The 20770-nt window shown below is 49.1% G+C and overlaps 1 protein-coding gene across 1 annotated transcript in view; it reads left to right on the forward strand.

Annotated features, from left to right (window-relative positions):
- The window catches only part of LOC144726854 (G-protein coupled receptor 54-like), a 28589-nt gene extending 8756 nt beyond the window's left edge, over nucleotides 1-19833 (forward strand). Inside the window, exons 2-5 of the mRNA XM_078605809.1 lie at nucleotides 4769-4893; nucleotides 14872-15007; nucleotides 18382-18620; nucleotides 19483-19833. Of these exons, the coding sequence (XP_078461935.1) occupies nucleotides 4769-4893; nucleotides 14872-15007; nucleotides 18382-18620; nucleotides 19483-19833 (851 nt within the window). The remainder of the gene's footprint in view (nucleotides 1-4768; nucleotides 4894-14871; nucleotides 15008-18381; nucleotides 18621-19482) is intronic.
- The last annotated feature ends 937 nt before the right edge of the window (nucleotides 19834-20770 follow it).

Here is a 20770-nt window from a genome sequence, read left to right on the forward strand (position 1 = left end):
CCCCCATCTCATCGTGCCTCACCACTCACGCCGCGCCGCCCCGTCATCTGTCACTCCCGGCGCGCGCGTCCACACCATGCCCACAACGCGTGCCCAACCCCGCACCCCGCGCCGCCCCGTGATCCATCACTGTCACAGTCGGCGCACGTCAATACCACCACTACACATCCAATGAAACAAGAAAAGGTAAAAAAGCAATGTAATAAAATATACTATTAGACATTATTGTAAAAAATAAATAAAAAAGTGCATCCCATGTGTTAGTAATTTTTTTCATATTTTAGGCAGGAAATTCGTTTTCAAATTTAGATTTTTTTTTTCTGGGGGGGGGGACCCCTAGACCCCCTGGAAGATTTGGTCCTCCCCAATGTTGACTCCATGGCTACGGCCTTGTGTAAATGTAACACTGCTTTCACTAATTATTTAGGGATGCAAAAAATGTGCTTGCCGATTATTTCCGTCGGAGACCAAAAACACTTAAAAATTAACCGATTTTAACCCAAGTGCAAATCAGTTGGCGGACCCAAGGGCGGTAGGGGGCGATGAGGCCAGGCGATCGTACCCCTTCCCCCCACGCCCCCTCCTCGAGACCGTATTTAATTTATGTTTACCCAAATAAAAAAAACCTGTTGTTAACGTAGTGCCCTATTTAAACAAAACAATCTTTATCCGCCTCTGGCGCAAATAAATCGAAGTGTTTGGAGAAAACCACGCTCACCGGGCAATAACAAGTACCATAAACCAGCTTGCTGTACTGCCGTCACTCGCGCATTTTATGGGTCAACGTATCCGTGATCCACCAACCCCGCAGCGTCGGTACATGTACAGCCCATTTGTCAATCCGCCATACTTCATCATGCTGGTCAGCGCGTGTTGGTTAAGGAGGGACACCTGGAATTGCTTCGGATATGACTCTCCACCGATGTCAGCCGTGGCCTGGAATTGAGCGCAGGTTGCTCAGTTGATGGAGCAGTGGGGGCAACACCGCCACACCCTGGTGGAATAAGCACGAGCTTGTTTACATGTCGGTGGTGGCATAAATAGCCTACGAGGTCACGTTTTTTAGTCATTATCATGCCTCCATGGTACAGACGACAATTAGTATACAGCACTGAACTCACACGACTCTCATTTATATCGCACGTCTGGGTTTATTTAAATGCAGCATCCCGAATGCTTTGCAGCAATTTGAGACCGCCGCCAGCAAATGTGACCTGCACCTTTCCCTCAATAACCCCACGTGTATTCGTGCGTTCTTGCCGAGGTCGTCTGGTGTTGGATGTGTAAATGTGTTCAAAGGAAAGATTCGATGATCGCAAATTGTGGTGGCCGTCGGAATCCAAAAGGACATTGTTACTAGACGATGCAATATTCATGCAAGCCCAGGGCCCTCCTCCGCTCACAATTGTTATGAGTTCAAACACGTCGAATTAGCCCCTCGTACCATTATGATCGATTCCACAAGGGCCATTTTGAAGTTGAGAGGCAACAGCAGAGGTGTGGACTCGAGTCATGTGACTTGGACTCGAGTCAGACTCGAGTCATGAATTTGATGACTTGCGACTCGACTTGGACTTGCATAACAATGACTTTGTCCCACCTATGAGATGTGGACTCGAGTCATGTGACTTGGACTCGAGTCAGACTCGAGTCATGAATTTGATGACTTGCGACTCGACTTGGACTTGTATAACAATGACTTTGTCCCACCTCTGGGCAACAGTGATCGTTATAGCACCTGTCATGGGAAGGTGGAATTTCGAACACTGGTTCTGGACCAGGGCTGCAAAATTGGGCTATTTTTTTTAGCACAATTGGTCGCGGTGATGGCCACGCACGCCTGTAATCCAGCACTACAGATGTAGGGGATTGGTGAATCACCGCACAAATGTTGCAAAACTCCGTTCCCATGGGAGTCGAGGAGCTGACTCAGCAGAAGGCAATACAGCAAGTGGACTAAACACCATATATTTCCATCTCTACGGAGAAAGAGTGTTGCCCGCTCACGCTCGTGGTGTTCCGGTTTCATCCCAGACGTATAAACACGCATAATTTGGCTGAAAAAAAATCTTCAAATAAAAACCAAATGCAGGACCCTCCTGAAAAAATTCCCTACAACTAAATGTGGGTGGCCTGGATAAATAAGTGAATGTGTGTGTGTATGTAAATTGTCGTGATATATACTGCAGTTCCAAAAAACACAACCAGTGTATCGAGTTTTCGCTAGGCAAAGTCTCCAATGGCAACATTATTTTATACCGTGGATATATTGAATCGTCATTAAGAGAGTTACCATGTTAAGGATCGGCAGGCAGGCACAGTATGAGCTCGTTCAAGATTAGTTGAAAAGCATGATGTGAGCTCTACAATCAGCCCTCCGTGTAGCTAAGGAGGTGCTTTTGTACTCTTCTGTCCAGAGGTTTAGACGCTTTCTATAGAGAAAAGAAAAGATGTGGGCTCATTTGAGCAATGTGACACTCAGAGCGTGAATCAACAATGTGAAGTCCATTAACGGTTGCTGTGGATAAGCATAATCCTTGCCTGTGAGCAGGTCACGCGGAATGCACCCGATCCCATCATATCTCAAGAGGATGATAAGGTTGAAGCCTGGATAATGCTTGTAAGGGTGACCAGCGTTTACAATACTAAGACAGATGTCGTGGGGATTCAGGGCAGCAGATGGCAGTGCAGAAGAATCCAATGAAACCCTCTTCATTCGCGGATTTTTCTTTTTGCGAAATGTGATTTGCGATTTTATATTTGCATACCAGTTCAAGTTTCGCGCCTTTCCCCCTCGACTATTCCCTATTTGGCGACATGCCATCGTGGGGGGGGGGGGCACTTGCGAAGTGATTATTTGTGGCGTTCGTGTGTGCACAACCAAGCCACTGTTGATCTGACCGTGTCCGTCTAGTGCTCGCTGAGCTGCATTGGCTTCTAGTTGCCGAACGAATACATTATACTGGTAGGAACCTCCTGGTTACACCAGCCCCCAGGGGAGTATTGTGTCCGTCCTTCGTGCAGGGAGGGGCTGGGTGGGGAGGGTGGGGCTGGGTGGGGAGGGGAGGGTGGAGAGGGGCTGAGTGGGGAGGGTGGGGAGGGGCTGGGTGGGGAAGGTGGGGAGGGGCTGGGTGGGGAGGGTGGGGCTGGGTGGGGGGTGGGAGGGGTGGGGCTGGGTGGGGAGGGGCTGGTCACCCCGCGGTGCCCTTATAAAACTCAACGTTTAACCTACTCACGCTGGCTTGTGCCCGCCCTCACTGTCGGGCATATTTGCGGAATACACCACGCCGCCGTTGACCCTGGCCATTGACCGAGCAACCCAACGTTCCTACCAGCTCCCTCCGCAGGAATGTGTTAAGGTCGCACTCGTTACACACAAGGTGCTTGCCACAAGTAAACCACGATACATTGCTGATCTCGTCAAGGAGCATAAAGCATCACACAAACTCCGGTCATCCTCGCAGCAGCATTTGGCTAACCATCGAACAAATGAAGACGGTTATTGCCTCGTGCGTTTTCCGATGCGCTTCCGCGGCCGTCGAAAACGCTCTTCCTTCTGATATGAGGAAGCCACTTGAAAACGAATTTCTTGAGAACTGCTTTTTGTGTTTGGTTTGTTGTCCTTCCCCCACACCTCCATTTAGCACGGTTGGCTACATACGGTGCGTAAGAAGTTCAATAACCCTACATTGTGTATCTCACACTCGACACGCTCATGCAAACCGCAGATGTGCAGACATCATCGCATGCATCGAATCGTCCCTATGACTCGTCCTCAACGAGTGGACGCCTTGGTGCGTGCGGGATGGATGAGCCATACGGACGCCTTGATGGCATGTCATTAACATTCGAATGAGCATTGCGTTTGTTTATGCGGTAAATACCAAATTTGCAGCATAATTTATTGATGTTTTAATTTTAATTATTACATTTTATTGTGTTGTTATCTACGTGCATTATTGCACTATTGAATTAAGCGTACGGATGCTATTCATGTGTACATTGCAGGATTAATGTTAGGAAACATTTTAATTTTCTCCCATATGTTCAGTCGGACACGAGAAACCTAAACACAAATACAAACGTAGAATATTCATTCTTGAATTTGAATTTTTTGCGCAGATTTTCAAGAGAAAACCCCTCACGAATGTCGAGGCCGTATATAGTACTAGTCAACATCTCCCTACCTTCACCAACACTCACTGAGCAGATTAGTGGCCAAAACAACCCTTAGCCTACACGGCTTAACTTTCAATATGTATCCGCGATATAAAATGGTACGCACACGTGAGTTTAAATGTTATCATTAAAAAAAAATGTTCTCATACATTGTCATTTACATACCTATTTATCTTGTTTTGCTATAGCACGGAATATTATAATTGTAATGTTTGTTAATATTCTGGCTGAGGAATGATGAGAAGTGTATCCCTGTTTCTTGGGCTTTGTCGTCACTTTATAAATGTTTCTGTATAAATAACAGGCTACTGATGGTTTTTTTTTGTGGGCAGTTGCCATGTGCAGTGTAGAGACCCAGTGGATTGACCACGAGCTGCACATATACATGTGTAAGCGCTGTACCGTATATCTCGTCTGTGTCTCATGAAAATGCATTGGGTGTGTCATTTTGCAGCGTCTGCAACGACAATTATAGATGCTCTGATTCCATCTGTCATTTCTAAGTATTTACCACAACTAATTGCACATGGGTTGTTGTGACACACAATGTAATATTATTTTCATTGTTTCTCTCTCTCTCTTGCTTTAGTAAACCTGGCTGGCACGGACATCATTTTTCTGGTCTGCTGCGTTCCATTCACGGCCACACTTTACCCACTGCCAAGCTGGGTGTTTGGTGACTTCATGTGCAAATTTGTCAACTATCTTCAACAGGTTGGCTGAGTTGTCTTCATCATTCTCGAGTATTTGTATGGATATGCACTTGCATGCTCAGGTCTCTCTGTCTGTGTGTAAGAGTTTGATTATGACAATTGTTACAATAGATGTTGGACATTAGCACACCTTATATATGCACAATCCGCAGGTCACAACGGGTACGTTTATGAAATAACTCTGCCACCACAGTCAACTGGCATGTCACATGTGGTGGGATGAAGTGTGGTGACGGTACTCCAACCTCTTCCAAGACGTTTAAATCCGTGTGGAAGAGTAGGCCATATACTCTAGCCGAGGTCATTCCAGCCGGCAGTGGCGTGAGAAATAAATTGCAGGGCCGCACCTTTATCTCTATGAACACAATTCTGATTCGAGCAACACATCTGTGCATTACTCTCGTGAAGGAAACCAAGCAACAACTTCTGATACTAAGCACACTTGGGCTTGCTGGCACGCGGTGTGCTGAGATTCAGCTTCTACTGTCATTGTAATTATCACGTGTGTTTACATGGGTTTCAGAATGGTTTCTCATGTCGGTGTTTGTGTGTGCCTAACTTTCAAAAAATCTATATCCGGGATATAAAAATATCATCAAATGTTAACATAAAAAAACACGTTTCGAATGCATTGTTATTAAAATATATATTCATCTTGTTGTTATATAGTACACAACATTTTAAAAATAGTAATTAATGTGACTATTTTGGCTGAATAAATTAATTTTTCTCAATGATGATTACAAGCTGATATCCGTGCATAACATTTTTTTTTCAGTATAAATGAGATAGGCTACTGGTGCTTGTGCGAGCAGTAGCCATGTGCAGTGTAGAGAGACCCAAGGATTGTCCCTTGATGAAAGCTGCATTACCTCTGCTGTGTGAATCCCCCTGTGGGTAAATTACGTCGTGCTGAGACAGCTAATGCCTGAGGCTGGAAATTTCCACTTTTGTTGCGCTTACAATCTTGTTTAAGCAGAAATGTGTGTATGCATTCGGTAATGTATGTGAAGTATCGGAAATGACGGCAGGAAACTTCTTGACGGGTAACACACTTTTTATTAAATCTTGACTTGTCACAATACAACGTGTGGTCTCTATTCTTCCGACGACCCACTTTACTTAACTCGTGTAGACTCTCTCTCTCTGGCTACACTCTGTACTTAACTCGTGTAGACTCTAGGCCTCTGGCTACACACATCACTCGTCTCGTGTAGACCCTATGCCTCTGGCTACACACTCCACTCGTCTCGTGTAGACTCTAGCTCTCTGGCTACACACGTCACTCGTCTCGTGTAGACTCTAGCTCTCTGGCTACACACATCACTCGTCTCATGTAGACTCTAGCTCTCTGGCTACACACTCCGCATGCTGACACTGCATGCTCCCCCTACACTCCGCCTCTGGGTTACACCGAGTCCGGGTCCTCACAGGACAGCGGGACTGGGTACCGCAGGGCCCTGTCTCTTCCTCTCCGTCATCAGTCTTCGCTGGTTACACTCTCCCCGTGCGCCTGTGCGCATCACCTTATATAGTCCCTCCTCCCGGGAGACGGAGCGGATGCGGACCTCGATGCGAGCCTCGCTCCTTAGTGAACCAATCACGACGCGCTATCTCTACGATCCGCTTTCCCCCAGCGCGTGTTTCCACTCATCACCCAATCACGCCGCGCTGCCACCCGATCACTCCCACACCAGCGCGTCACCGGCACCCAGCCAATCAGCACCACACAACACACGATCCCGCGCTGACCCCTGATCCCTCACCGTCAGCGCGCGTCACCACACACACATCCAATCCCGACGCGCTGGCACCTGATCGCTACCCCAGCGCGTATCGCCACTACATCACCCCCCCCCACATAGCTCGCAGCCGTCCCGGCTGCTAACCAACAACCTCACACACCGTTAACACAACAAAACCCCCACCCCCCCAGTGTGCCCCGTAACACAACAACAACACAACAGCAACCTATGTACAATTTGACAATTAACACAAGAAAAGTCAACAATAACACACAACGCCTTATAAAAAGCTATATACAGCCCGACGAACAACATAATAAAAGTGATTTCCAGAAAATGAACGCGCCCGGCGTCCCCGTGACTACCGCAGCGACGAGGCGCTCCAACTTCCTCGACTCCTCACATGGTAGGTCATGAAAAGTAGCGCGCCTTGGCGCGAGTCCGTCTGGCCGGTCCGTCATATGGGACGGGACGCTGACGACCGTCCGGTGGTTCCGGTTGCTCTAGACGGCGCGGGCCAGGCCTGAAAGGACCGGCCCCGCCGCGAAGATCCGGCCGCCGGTGGTCGGCAGCTGTCAGTTCCGAGAGACCTGGGAGGAGATCAGGCGGAAGCATGTGAGGATCAGGCAAGGACATTTTCCCCTTTGGGTCGTCGGTCACGTCACATGCTCGGCCCTCACGACACAAGGGGAGGCCATATGGAGGCGAGAACGGTTTCAGTCGGGAGGGGTGGACGTACCACCGTCGCTTTCCCCATGGGTCCCCGCCATGGCTTCAACAACTTAGGCGACGTAGCCAAAGGCGCCTGAGGGCAATGCAGCCAGGCCCTGTCACCCGGTCTCCAGTCGTGCACGGACACCTTTCGTGCACGCAACCGCTCGTTAGCAATTTGGCGAGCCCGCGAATTAAGCCGTGTGGCCTCCCTTGCCTCTGTCAGCTTATGAATATTAAATTTAATATGTTCTGCCAATTTAGAATTAGGTCGTGGTGCGGACAGGCCAAGCTGCGTTTCCATTGGCGGGTCGGCTTCCCGACCGTACATCAGATAGAATGGGGAAAACCCCGTGGCTGCATGGGGGGCCATTCTATACGCGGCGAGGACCCCCGGGACCTGCAGGTCCCAATCAACATGTGCCTCACACACCCGCTGGCACAGCATAGAAGTCAAGGTCTTGTGGAGTCTCTCCACCATCCCGTCCGTCTGCGGGTGGTACGGGGAAGTACGCACCTTCTTAGTGCCCAACAGATCGCACACCTCTTGCAGCAATTTACTTGAAAAAATTTTCCCTTGGTCGGTCAGCAGGCGTTCGGGAGCCCCCTTGTCCAGGACGTAGCCCTGGACAAAGGCGTCCGTCACAGCCGCCGCCGACTGGTTGGCGAGTGGCCACGCCATAGGCCACCGGGTAAAATATTCGACCCCCACCAACAGGTACTTATTACCCCTAGGCGTGACTGGAAAGGGCCCCAGAATATTGAGCGCAACAAGCTCGTTAGTGCGCGAGACTTGAATGGATTGCAGCGGTGGATTAGCTGCCACGGGCGGTGGTTTCCGCCTGGCACACTCAACGCATCCCTTCAGAATATTTACCACGTCACCCCCCATTCCCGGCCAATAATAATCACGCTGAAGCAGGGCAAGCGTTTTGTTTACCCCCAAATGCAAGAGGCGTTCGTGTGCGGCCAAAACAACTTTCCCCCTCACAGCAGAAGGCACCACCAGTGCATGCCGCCGGGACAAACTGTCCCATCTCATCAACATGCCCTGTTTAAGTACATAGGAGCCAGTTCGCTCCTGGTCCTCGTTAGGACCTCCCACCCTGCGGCGCAACGCTAGCAGGGAGCTGTCCGCCATTTGGAGGCGGCCCCACTCACTCAGCGACAGTGAGAGCAGCGAGTCCCGATCCTGAGAGGTAGCGGGAACATCCCCGATTGGTGTGTCCGCGGTCGTAACCAATGCCCCCCTATCTTCCCCAACCGGCGGTTTACAGCGCGCCGATCCCGATAGACACGCACATTTCTGACAAGGCAACAATCGCGACAGGGCATCGGCATTTGTGTGTCGCAACCCCTTACGGTACGTGGTCGTGAACTGATAGTCTTGGAGGACTTCCAACCACCGTGACAATTGGCCCGAGGGCTGGGCGACCCTCAACGAATACTGTAGCGCCGCGTGATCCGTCCGGACCGTAAAGTGACGACCATAGAGATACGGTCTGAACTGTTGTACAAAAAATACAATGGCGAGCAGTTCACGACGGGTGACGCAGTAGCGCTGCTCCGCTGGAGACAACACCCTGCTACCATAAGCGACCACCCTTTCGACTCCCCCAACGACCTGGGACAGTACCCCCCCAATGCCCGTGTTGCTAGCATCCGTATCTAGCAAGAAGGGACTCGCAAAATCCGGATAACGCAAGGGTGGGGCACCCACCAAGGCGTCCCGGAGGGAGCAGAACGCGGCCTCCTCCTCCGGTCCCCATCGGAACTTCACACCTTTCGCCGTTAGAGCGTGCAAGGGTTTTGCAATAGTGGCGAAGTGCTCAACGAATCGGCGGTAATACGAAGCAAAACCGATGAAACTGCGCACGTCTGCAACTGACGTGGGTGTCGGCCATGAACTGACACAGTCCGTCTTCGCGGGATCGGTAGAGATCCCCGAAGAGTCGACAATGTGACCCAAGTATCTAACGGACTTACGAAAAAGGTGGCATTTGGCCGGTTTAAATTTCAATTTAGCCGATCGCATTCGCAAGAACACCCCTCTCAATCGCTGGAGGTGTTCCTCAAATGTTCTACTGAAAACAATGACATCGTCAAGGTAAATCAAGCACGTCTCCCATTGCAAGCCCGACAAAACCAACTCCATAAGACGCTGAAACGTCGCTGGAGAGGAGTGAAGTCCCATGGGTAACCGGTTAAACTGGAACAAGCCCCCTGGAGTCTGAAATGCTGTCTTAGGTTTAGACTCTTCGTCGAGTGGCAACTGCCAGAATCCCGATAATAAATCAAGAGTCGAAAAATATCGCGCACCAGACAATGCATCGAGGGACTCGTCCATCCTGGGGAGCGGATACGCGTCAGCCACAGAGATCTTATTCAGGCGACGGAAATCTACGCAAAATCGCAAGGACCCGTCTTGCTTCTTAACCAGCACAATAGGTGCTCCCCAAGGACTGGAGGAAGGCAAAATAATGTCGGCTTCAAGCATATCGTTAACGGCCGACTGAACATGTACCTTCTCCGCAGGACTCAGTCGGAAGGGATTTAGCCTGACCGGCGCCGCATCGCCCGTGCCAATGTGGTGGCACAACAAATCCGTACACCCAATGTCATATTTATGTTTACTGAACACATCAGAGAATTCCATGAGTAACTCGCGCAGCGCACCCAACTGCACACCTGACAAATCGTCCGAGCCCGCGCACAGCGAATGGACCCATTCAAGGTCCTCTCTTGGTTCAATGTTTTGCGTGGGGCTCGGATCAACGTGCGCAACCAGCCGCTCCTCCGCAGGAACCCGCGCCGCGTGAGCCAGCACGGTACCCTGCTGAATGACGGCTGGCCGCGACCCAGCATTTAAAACCATTACAAACGGATCCTTGTCCACCCGAACCAAAGTGTGAGCCACCGACAAATCGACCCCCCCGACAGCCCTGTTAGAAGGACCCAAAAGCATGCCTTGTTCCAAAGTCCCCTCCACCCATGGTTTCCGCAACCGGAGGGGAATTAGCATCTGTGAACCCGGGGGCACGTGCACGGTCTGCGTCGCCAACGCTTGTATCGTGGCGCACGCCGTCCGAATCTCAGTAGGGTTCGTCAAAAATGAAATACGGCGACCCGATGGTAGTTCAATGCAACGCTGATCGATTAGAATTTTAATGGGCATCTTAGCCAAAAAATCAGTGCCCAATAGACAAGGAACCGCCAAAGAAGACGAAACGAAAACGGGTCCCGACAATTTGATATCTCCAATGCAAATGGACGCCCTAATCTGACCGATAATGCCCAACGATCCCCCATTTGCGGCGAAAAATGGCACATCCACTGGGAGCAGCGGACGGCATTGTACGGGGAGAATGTTATAAATGAGGTCCGATATAATAGTCGCCGACGCCCCCGTGTCCACCAATACCCTGACCTCGACCCCATGAATAGAACCCGCGACGACGGATGAACCCGCTGAAGCAGCCACAATTCTGTGCCCCAACTCCGACCATTTAATGTCTCCCCAGTCCCGGCCGAAACCCCCTCGCCGAACCGAATCCCCGAACCCTAACCGGCCCTCCTCCGTCGCCCCGCAACGGCCCATGCGTGTCGAGTGTGTGGGCCGAGCGTGTGAGGTGCCGCGACTTGCCGGGGTTTGTAGAGATGCCTTGGGGCCTTGGTCGTCGTCCAGCCGAGATCCTATGGCGCGCTGACGGAGAGCGCGGCAACCGGACGCCACGTGGCCCCGGAGGCCGCAGTTATAGCACGTGATGAGGGTCGTCGGTGATCTCGGTTGCTCCAGCTTGCGGGCCGATCGCAGAGGCGACCGACCCCCCGACCTCCAGTCCCCTGGTTGTTCCGCGGCGAACGCCTCCTCTCGCGGACCGACGACTTGGGGTTCGGTGATCACCGGACCCGGAGCTGAGGCCACGGCAGCGTTACAGACGATCCCCTGTTTGCGTTGAAGGACCTCGTGCGCTTGTATACTCGTAGCGACCCGTAAGGACGAAATGTCGATCTCGTCGGCCGTGTTGATGGGGACCCCCAGGTCCTGCGCCAACTTAAGCAGCTGCTCCAAAACCATCGCATCCTGGCCCTCCTCGTCCATCCGAGGGAATGCAGCATCGGCGAGAGCCAGCAACGCCGTGCGATAGGCGAGCGCGGTCTCCGTGTCCGCCTTCCGCCTCGCATAAAAATGATGGCGGCACGCCAAGGGAGGTCCGTAGACCTTGGCCATGAGACCCAGCGCTGCCTTCAGCGTGGAGCGGTCCGACCTCCGAGCAGACATGAAGGCCGCGAGCACGTTGTCGTCCAACATGGCAGGCAGTGCGCCGTAGCATCGGACCAGGCAGACATCTCCTGATGCGCCAAAAACCTGCGCTGAAATTAGCCCCAGTCCCCGCCTTCCGCCTTAAAGGCTGACAATGCGGGGAGGCGCTGTTGAAAAATGAAGTCGTCCTCCGTGTCGTGGTTCCTTCCCGCCGCTCCGTCGGTGTGTAAAATGGCGGCCCCAATGGTGGATGACTGATGGCGGTCCGCAGCGCGCGTTGATGACGTAAGAGGGCGCGCTTGGAGAACCGCCGCCACGTGGCGGTCGCCGTTCCCGCCAAAAGTCGACGCCGATGAAATGGCGGGAATCGCCAAGTCATTTTGGCGGGAATCTGCGGGGCGACCCTGTAGAATGTCCGCCGCCGTCTCCGCTCCAGCCGACGAGCTGATTTCCGCCAGGATGGACGCGGCGGCGAGCAGCAGCTCCGCCAGACGAGAGTGCGCCTCACGGAGCACGGCCTCGGTCCCCCGTCGCTCCTCCGGCACCGTCGGCGGATCTTGCAGCGTGGGCCATTCTTCGTCCTCACCCCCCGACGGCAGCTGGCCCGGGTCGTCAAGGTTGTCTTCGCGGTCAATCCCGTGGGTCCGATTGGTCTTCCTTGTCCCCCGTCGCTCCTCCCGGGAGACGGAGCGGATGCGGACCTCGATGCGAGCCTCGCTTCTTAGTGAACCAATCACGACGCGCTATCTCTACGATCCGCTTTCCCCCAGCGCGTGTTTCCACTCATCACCCAATCACGCCGCGCTGCCACCCGATCACTCCCACACCAGCGCGTCACCGGCACCCACCCAATCAGCACCACACAACACACGATCCCGCGCTGACCCCTGATCCCTCACCGTCAGCGCGCGTCACCACACACACATCCAATCCCGACGCACTGGCACCTGATCGCTACCCCAGCGCGTATCGCCACTACATATGTTTGAAATGCATAAAATACAACGTATATGTTTCAGCTGACAGGTTAAGCTCAGGTTTTCTTTTTTTAAACGGTCATATAAACATGTTCTTATAATCTTGCTCAATTTGAAGACTCGGCTTTTACCTTGGTACATCTTCAATGACGCATTGCACTTTGGGCCTCTGCGCAACTGTTTTCAGCAAACTGTGAATATAACTAAACACACAAATTGATAAGGACATTTAAGATATGTCTTCCAAAATGACTATCTGGAATTGTGCTCAATAAGAAAAGGTCCATAAATGAGGCCACAAAATGTTTCGCGAAGAGGTTGGAATGCAGCATCGCAGCTAAGGTACAATACAAACTGCGAGCAATAGCCTTAGAATGAAGGCACCTTTGTTAAAAATGTACTGGCGAGAGTGATGTGATGATATCGACTTTAGTGAACGAATCGTGAAATAAATAAAGTGGCACATTCATTAGGGGCTGCATTCGCATTGTTATCCTAACCACGAGCGACGATTGTTTGACTTGTTGAACGTGCTGCATCTGTGTCCCTGGCCACACTCCGGAGTCAACTACGAGGGCAGAATAAGCATTGCATGTCTTGTTGGTATATAAAAAAAATGTTGCAGGAAGCAATGTTGGATTTCTTCAAAGAGAGGTCGAGGAAGGTCATACGACACCTCCTTGACCCCGTGACATAATCATTTATACCTCTCCCTTTCAAGTCGTTCACAGATACCTGAAATCGTTGCAATTATTGTGCTATATAAATTAATCTCTTGCGGAGTGTGATATTTTCCTTTATAAATTCTGCAATGCTGGAAGAGCCGGGTGCATGATCGCTTGATCTTCAAAGAACAGGCAGATGTGTGGTGTTAATGGAGGTTGCATCGCGGTGCGGTTTTGCCGGATATTGGTTATTGCATATATATCGGTGCTTGTTCGACAGTTGCTGCATTCTCGAGGTACAGCCACCATAAAGGTTAATGCAGACTGCCGTTTCCAAGCCAAGCATCTACTCCTAGTAAAAGAATAAGATATATTTTGTTCAAATGGGATCACTTTCAATCCACTGTTGCTCGAATGTCTCCCCGCACCTTGTGGGACACGGAGGGTGTTGTTTGACCAAACTTCATCACATCGGTCAGTGCGGGTTGATGAACGGAGTACCCAGGAACCAGTTCAGTTACTACGCACCACTGATGTTAGCCGTGGCAGGGAATTAAACTCAGGTCACCGGGTTCATAGTTGCAGCGTGCTTACTCCTTGCGCAATTGCTCCACCGTAACTCGTTATATCTACAATTTAAATAAACGTGCAAGCATTCTGTAGTCGACTTGCTGCTGTTTCTAATGCTGTTTTAGAGTGAGTTGTGGTGGTTAAATGGTTAAAAGGTTTGCTTGTATTTGTAGCATATGAATTGATGTATGTTGAACTTATTTTGCACCGTACGAAGCTAAAAGTGGTAATCGGAGGATGTGGACATGTTTCCACTTTATTCCAGACACTGAAAAGTCTCCTTTTCCCAATTCCAATATCATAGAATGGCTGGACCCCAGAGTTAACTTGACTGGAATTTTGGTCTACAAGTCAGAGTTTATTACCCCGACAGATGTTTGTGGCTACTAGCCACCTGGCTGATCTTCTTGGTTCTTTCGGTAAAGTCACGTAGAAGGGAAGTAATAAAATAATAAAAATAAAACATAATAAAATAAAATAATTCTCACGACGTTTCGGCTAATTGCGTTGTAGCCGAAACGTCGTGAGAATTATTTTATTTTATGATGTTTTATTTTTATTATTTTATTACTTCCCTTCTACGTGACTTTACCGAAAGAAACAAGAAGATGAATCCCTGCAGTCACGAAAGCTTTAAATCGAAATTTAACCACCTGGCTGATGTTATAAACATGTTAAAACATCGGAAAAAATGGGGCAATTTAAAATAAATTTCGAAGTTTCATGGAGGATCAATGATATAGCATGGTCTTAAAAGGCTCGTACACTCCATCACTTCTCCAGCCTTACCAGGTTCTGACTCAGGTCAACTTGGGGTCAACTAAATCTTGACATTCGTAAGACCCACAAAAATTCAGCAGGCGGACTGCCTCAGCATTCCGCCTGCTGTATTTTTTCACCTGAAGGCGATTGCTTGTGTTGCGATCGAAACGTCGTGATTTTTTATTATTTTATTATTTTTCTATCGACATGACATTATTTTGCATGCAATATCATCCCACACAGATGCTCAAAAGTGTGATAAAGCAATGACCATGCTGTTCGCAGGTGACGGTGCAAGCCACCTGCATGACCCTCACAGCGATGAGCGTGGATCGTTGCTATGTCACTGTGTACCCGATCCGCTCACTCCAGCACCGCACCCCCTGTTTGGCTGCCTGCGTCAGCATCGGCATTTGGATCGGTAAGATTGCTTTCGAAGGTGCAGCCCTGCAATTGCTTTGCTCACTCCGCTGCACACAGAAGGGCTTCCACTAGCTCTGGAGAGTCACTCTACAGGGAACCTATGTACTGCCAGGTGGACAGGGGTGGTCGAATGGATTTTAAAGAAATGTTCCAATTGCTTAAAACTGCCGCACCAGGAGATTGAACTCGCGACCTCTGGATTAAAAATCCAATTTGCTAAATCATGAAACCATTGTACTATCATTATACCAGAATTCACACTCGGGTCCTCAGTGGTTGGCGGCTCAGCTGTCAGAATCTCCAAGCCACCTGGCCACCTCATGATTTTACCTGAATAAATATCGGGGTGGAGTAGGAAATAAGATTATTTAAATGCCATTTGTGTTATCATTATTTATACAAATGCTCCCTACCCATTGTGTAGGTAAATGCACTCATTGCTCAGTCAGATGTGGTGCGAGAGAGAGCATATGAGCGATAACGTTGCTGAAATTAAAGGGAAGAATTGGCTTCATGAGCATTAAAGCATCTCATATTTTCTGTAGCAGCCAATCCTGGTGTAATATCCTGGTGTAATATTATATCAATTCAGAAATAAAATATTGCGAAGAGAGGAGTCATATATACAAAACATGCACGGTGGCTAAAAATTGTAAATATGATGAATTAAGATATATATACTGGATATAATTACCAATAATAATAATACCCGATGTGATTGCAATATTGATTTGAAGCTTTCGTGACTGCAGGAATCCATACTCTTTGGTTCTTTCGGTAAAGTCACGTAGGTATGACATAAATTAAATCACAGTAATTTATTTTATTTTATACCTATGTGACTTTACCGAAAAAACCAAAGAGTATAGCGATTGCAATAGTAAAATAATATATAAGTGATGACCTTATGGGCATAGTGTAAAAATTGCATGAGAATTTTATTTTAAAAAGCTTCCAACATACATATTATAAGTAATGTTGAATGGTCTCATGATTGTTAACTATTACGGCATTTATATTAATCATTGCCCCACATTTTTGTATTATTTCGGCAGGTGTCATGTGATAGGTATTCATATTCATATATAAGATATGAGTGACAATAAGCCCATATAGCTCCCACTATATGTTCCTATCCTTTACACTGCGTCATTGTCATGTGACCAGCAGAGATTTAAATGTACGTATTTGTAATTGTGCTCTTTTGGATGAACATAACACATTTGGAATTGGTTTTATCCATGGCCTGCAATTGCCATTTTTTACATTGAAATCATGCAGTTTGTGTATTACTTGATTAAAAATCCCAGGCTAAGATTAATTCCCCACTGAGTCACCGTTCTGCTACAGGAATGACAGTGGCCTTGAACCTGAACTTTGGCTCGGAAACAAATGCAGTGGTCTCAAGGGGTGCTTGGCCGCATCGTTTCATCATTGTGCACTAGAGAGTCTACCTTCATCATCATCATGCCTTTCTACTACAGTTATGATCCGTGCTTTCAACAACGAAGTAAGGCTTGATTGACTGCCTCCCGCTGACTCACGTATTGCATCAGTGACATTGCTTTGGATAACATCAGTGGGTTTTTTTCCACATATTTTTTTGCTAAGTCTGTCCATCTGGTTCTCTACCTTATCGTCAGTGTTTGTTTCCTCACGTGCTCTGATTTGTATTTGCTGCATTCCTGTACATTATTTCCTAAACTTTATCAGTCCGCTCGTTCTGGTGAGGTTTGCGGCGGCAGCATGTTGAGTAGGGCAGTCCAGACCTCCTTTTCCCTGGCGACAGACTCTAGCTCTTCCTTGGGAATTCCCAGGCCAGCCGAGCGACATAGTCCTGCCAGCACGTCCTGGGCCGGCCCCGGGATCTTCGCCCAGTGGGACGTGCCTGGTAGAGTTCCAGGGGGGGTCCACCGGAGGGGCAGCCTTACCAGGTGCCTGAACCACCTCAATTAGCTCCTCTCAATCCGGAGGAGCAGCAGCTCGCCTCTGAGGCTCTCCCGGATTACCGAGCTATTCACCCGATCACGGAGATTGAGTCCGGCAACCCTGCGGAGAAACCTCATTTCGGCCCCTTGTACCCGCGATCTCATCCTTTCGGTCATTACCCAAGCTCATGACCATAGGTGAGGGTGGGAACGTAGATCGACCTGTAAACCGCGAGCTTTGTTCGAAAACTCAGCTCCCGCTTCATGACCATGGAATTGCCCAGTGTCCGCAACACTGCGGGCGCCGCACCGATCCGCCGACCCATCTCTCTCTTATGAAAGAGACCCCGATATACTTAAACTCCTCCACTAAGGGCAGTTTTACTTTATATTATATTGCTGTACTGCATATTATTTGCTTATCAATTGTCAATTCAGTGACCCAGGTTACTCTCGAAAATTATACTCATCCTGGTCCTCTTGGGTTCTCACCTGGTTAAACAAATAAACTGGAAACCTCCGAATTTCATCCATTCCTTTAGATAATATGCATTGCCCAATTTAGTATTATGTCCAGAATCATCTTCATTGCAGATTTTTCTACTCTATCTTCTCCACCAGAGTCGTTATTCTCTGCTGGTCTTCTTGTTATTTCATTCTTCCACAATTCCACAATAAAAAAGCAATGTGGAATTTTGTCCACTGGAGATGAGCATTGTCAATCAATGTACCTATCACTTTCGACACGAGCATGTAAGAGACTCATCCTCGTGAATCTTAATGCTGCATAAAAACAAAGCAGTGAATGTGACATCACTTCTCCAAATATACATAATTGTTTACAATTGTTGAAATGCAACACTCTAGAACTGTGATAAATCCGATGGGTAATTTGGTATTTAAAACTTACCATCACTGATTCATAATTGATTTTTGATCATGTAGGTAAAATGTGCATCGTAAGCCCTCCTCCACCTGACACAGCCAATTAATAGTCACATTAAAAAACGTGCCAATGTATTACTGCTTCAGCACACCGGTGTGTTGGAGAGCAGTCTAACAACCAGAGCCGTCTCTAGGGTAATGCGAATTAGGGCGACCGCCCCGGGCCCCGCATTGGGGGGGGGGGGCATACTTCGACGTCGTGGTGTTAGATGTATTACTTACGGTTTAGTTTGACAGCGTAAGAGGGCCCACACATTCCGATTTTCTGCAGGCCCCACAACCCCATGGACGGCCCTACTCGTTAGATTTAACAAATGGGCTACGGCGTTTTGCTAATACTGTAGTAACAACCAGCTTCATCAGGAAGTTGATAATTCTGGCAAATTGTTGCTGGAATTGGCTGAACTCAAGGTCTCTGCAATAAGAGGTGCCGGCGGCGCTACCACTTGGCCAGGTCACTTCCCCAACCCACGCCCTGCTGCTGTCTGTCCTTCGACAGGTTCGCTTGTGATGTCTCTGCCCATGGCCCTGTACCACAAGACGGACACGAAGGAGTGGTACGGGCCCAAGACGTACTGCTTTGACGCCTTCCCCTCTGTGCCCCACGAGCACGCCTTCGTGCTGTACAGCTTCGTGCTGGTCTACATGCTGCCACTCGTCACCATCTCCGTGTGCTACAGCATTATGATCAAGAAGATCGGACGTCCCGCGGTGGAGCCTCAGGATGACAACGTGCAGGTGATTGAGGGCATCTGGTAGGCAGCAGCGGACACAGGGGACGTTCGCGTTAGCAAAGGGCAATTGCGTTTAGTGGTTCAGTGGTGACAATTTCTGAACAAGTGTAGTTACGAATGATGCATCAGGTCGGGGTGCGAGATGCCGACTGGAATAATACCGTAAAGCCCTTTGTCAATACGTGGCTAAATAACGGCCTTCACCATGCCATATCGGTGAAGGAGGGTTGTTTTGAACCATAACTTGGGATGTTACTGTACAGGATTAGGTGGTGGTGGCGATGCACAACTAATGCAGCACTGTCGGGGCTCAGGTTGGTGGATCTCACAAGTGTTGCGAAACTCCCTTTCCGTGGGCATCGAGGATGAGCCATACCCTTGCTCACTGATATTTATAACCTTGGCTTGGAATCAGGTCGCTGCCACTCCACCCCACATCGTATTTAATGTGTTTCATGTGGAGTAGAGACAGGACAAAAACACCCATTACATGTTGTAATACCCAAGATTATTATAACACCATACATATCCTAAGGTTAAGTCTGAAATGTTATTCTGGCAAACATTAGCCATCTAAATTGTTGATGCAAGTAAATATTCCATTCTTACTTGTGGAAAGCGTGACCTATGACACTCGCTCGGCCATCATCATTCACCACTCACTACTCTCCTGACCCTCACCACTCACCAGTCATCAACTCACCTCACACTCACCTCTGACCATCTCACCTAACACTCACCAACTCACCTGACACCAGTCATCAACTCACCTGACCCCTCACCACTCACCAGTTTACACAACTTAGTGGGCAGTCCGGCTGTGTTTCAGTGGCAACGCGGTTCGGTTCTTTTCTGCGGCGGTGCAGCTGCAGATGCTCACAGAGCGGAACGAGGCGACGAGGGCAAAGGTGACTCGTATGGTTGTGGTGGTCGTGCTGGTCTTCATGCTCTGCTGGGGGCCCATCCAGCTCTTCATCCTCTTCCAGAGCTTCTACCCGTACTTCGCCTTCAGCTACACCACGTACAAGCTCAAGACGTGGGCAAACTGCATGTCGTACGCCAACTCGTCCATCAATCCGTTCGTCTACTGCTTCATGGGCGACAGTTTCCGTAAGACCTTCAAGAAGGCGTTCCCGTGCCTGTTCAAGGCACGCGTCGCGCCGGCGCCCGACGCTGCCTACACCGAGATGAACAACATGAACCGCAGAGGGGCGTGAGCGTGGGCCTTGCACACGCACGTGCATGCACGCACAAGGTCCCAGTGAACGCGGAACGTTGCGCAAATGTTTTGTTGCAACGGTTCTGGGGACGCTGGCAGCCGAGCAATATCGATGCTGGTACACAGGGCTTAGAAATTGGCTGGCATGCTTTATACGTGGGGCCAATTAAAACAAGTCAAGGGCCTCCAAAATAACGGAGATGATGGGAAAAAAATTCGAGATCACGCATAGAAAATAAAGGGCAGGGAGCTATCGTGCTGCACTTGAATGTAGTAATTTCCCAGTTATTAGGTTTTATATTAAACCAAAAATTGCAATGTTCATAAACGTTTAATTTTAACAGATTGAGTAATGCTTTGGTAACTAAACTAAGAATTAATTAAATATGTCCTGGTGATCACGAGCATGTACACATGTACGCTCATGCCCCAAAGCACATGCAAACATACATTCTTGGTATTTAATTATAATTTTAGTGTATTTGGTGTTCGTACCATTCTTCTAGCGCAAGGCTATCACAAAGTCTGCAGAATTTTCACACAATTGGTGGGGGGGGGGGGGTGGACGTTGCTGTGTGTTATCCCAATTGAGTAGTTTGCGGATATTTTTATAATTTGGACCATTACGCTGGCACACAATGGGCCTTCTTAAATCATGTCAGTGGGATAATGAACGTCCACAGTGAAGCAGACTGTGTATGGTTATAGTTAATGCACCCTAGCGATGATCAGGGTAGCCTGTCAGCGGTGAATGGCAGTGTCACCGTCCTGTGGACGTAATGGGTGCATAATGCACAGTTCATCGATGCACACGGAAAAAACAATTGTGGATGTGACCAGATATTCTGTAACGATAAGTGCAACACTAAGTGTTATGATGCTCACATTGCCAGCAACAGTGCATGGACAGGGAAAAGACGGACTTATGCAATCGA

This window comes from Lampetra planeri, chromosome 24 (assembly GCF_965212315.1).
Source record: "Lampetra planeri chromosome 24, kcLamPlan1.2.h2, whole genome shotgun sequence".
NCBI classification, from domain to species: domain Eukaryota; kingdom Metazoa; phylum Chordata; class Hyperoartia; order Petromyzontiformes; family Petromyzontidae; genus Lampetra; species Lampetra planeri.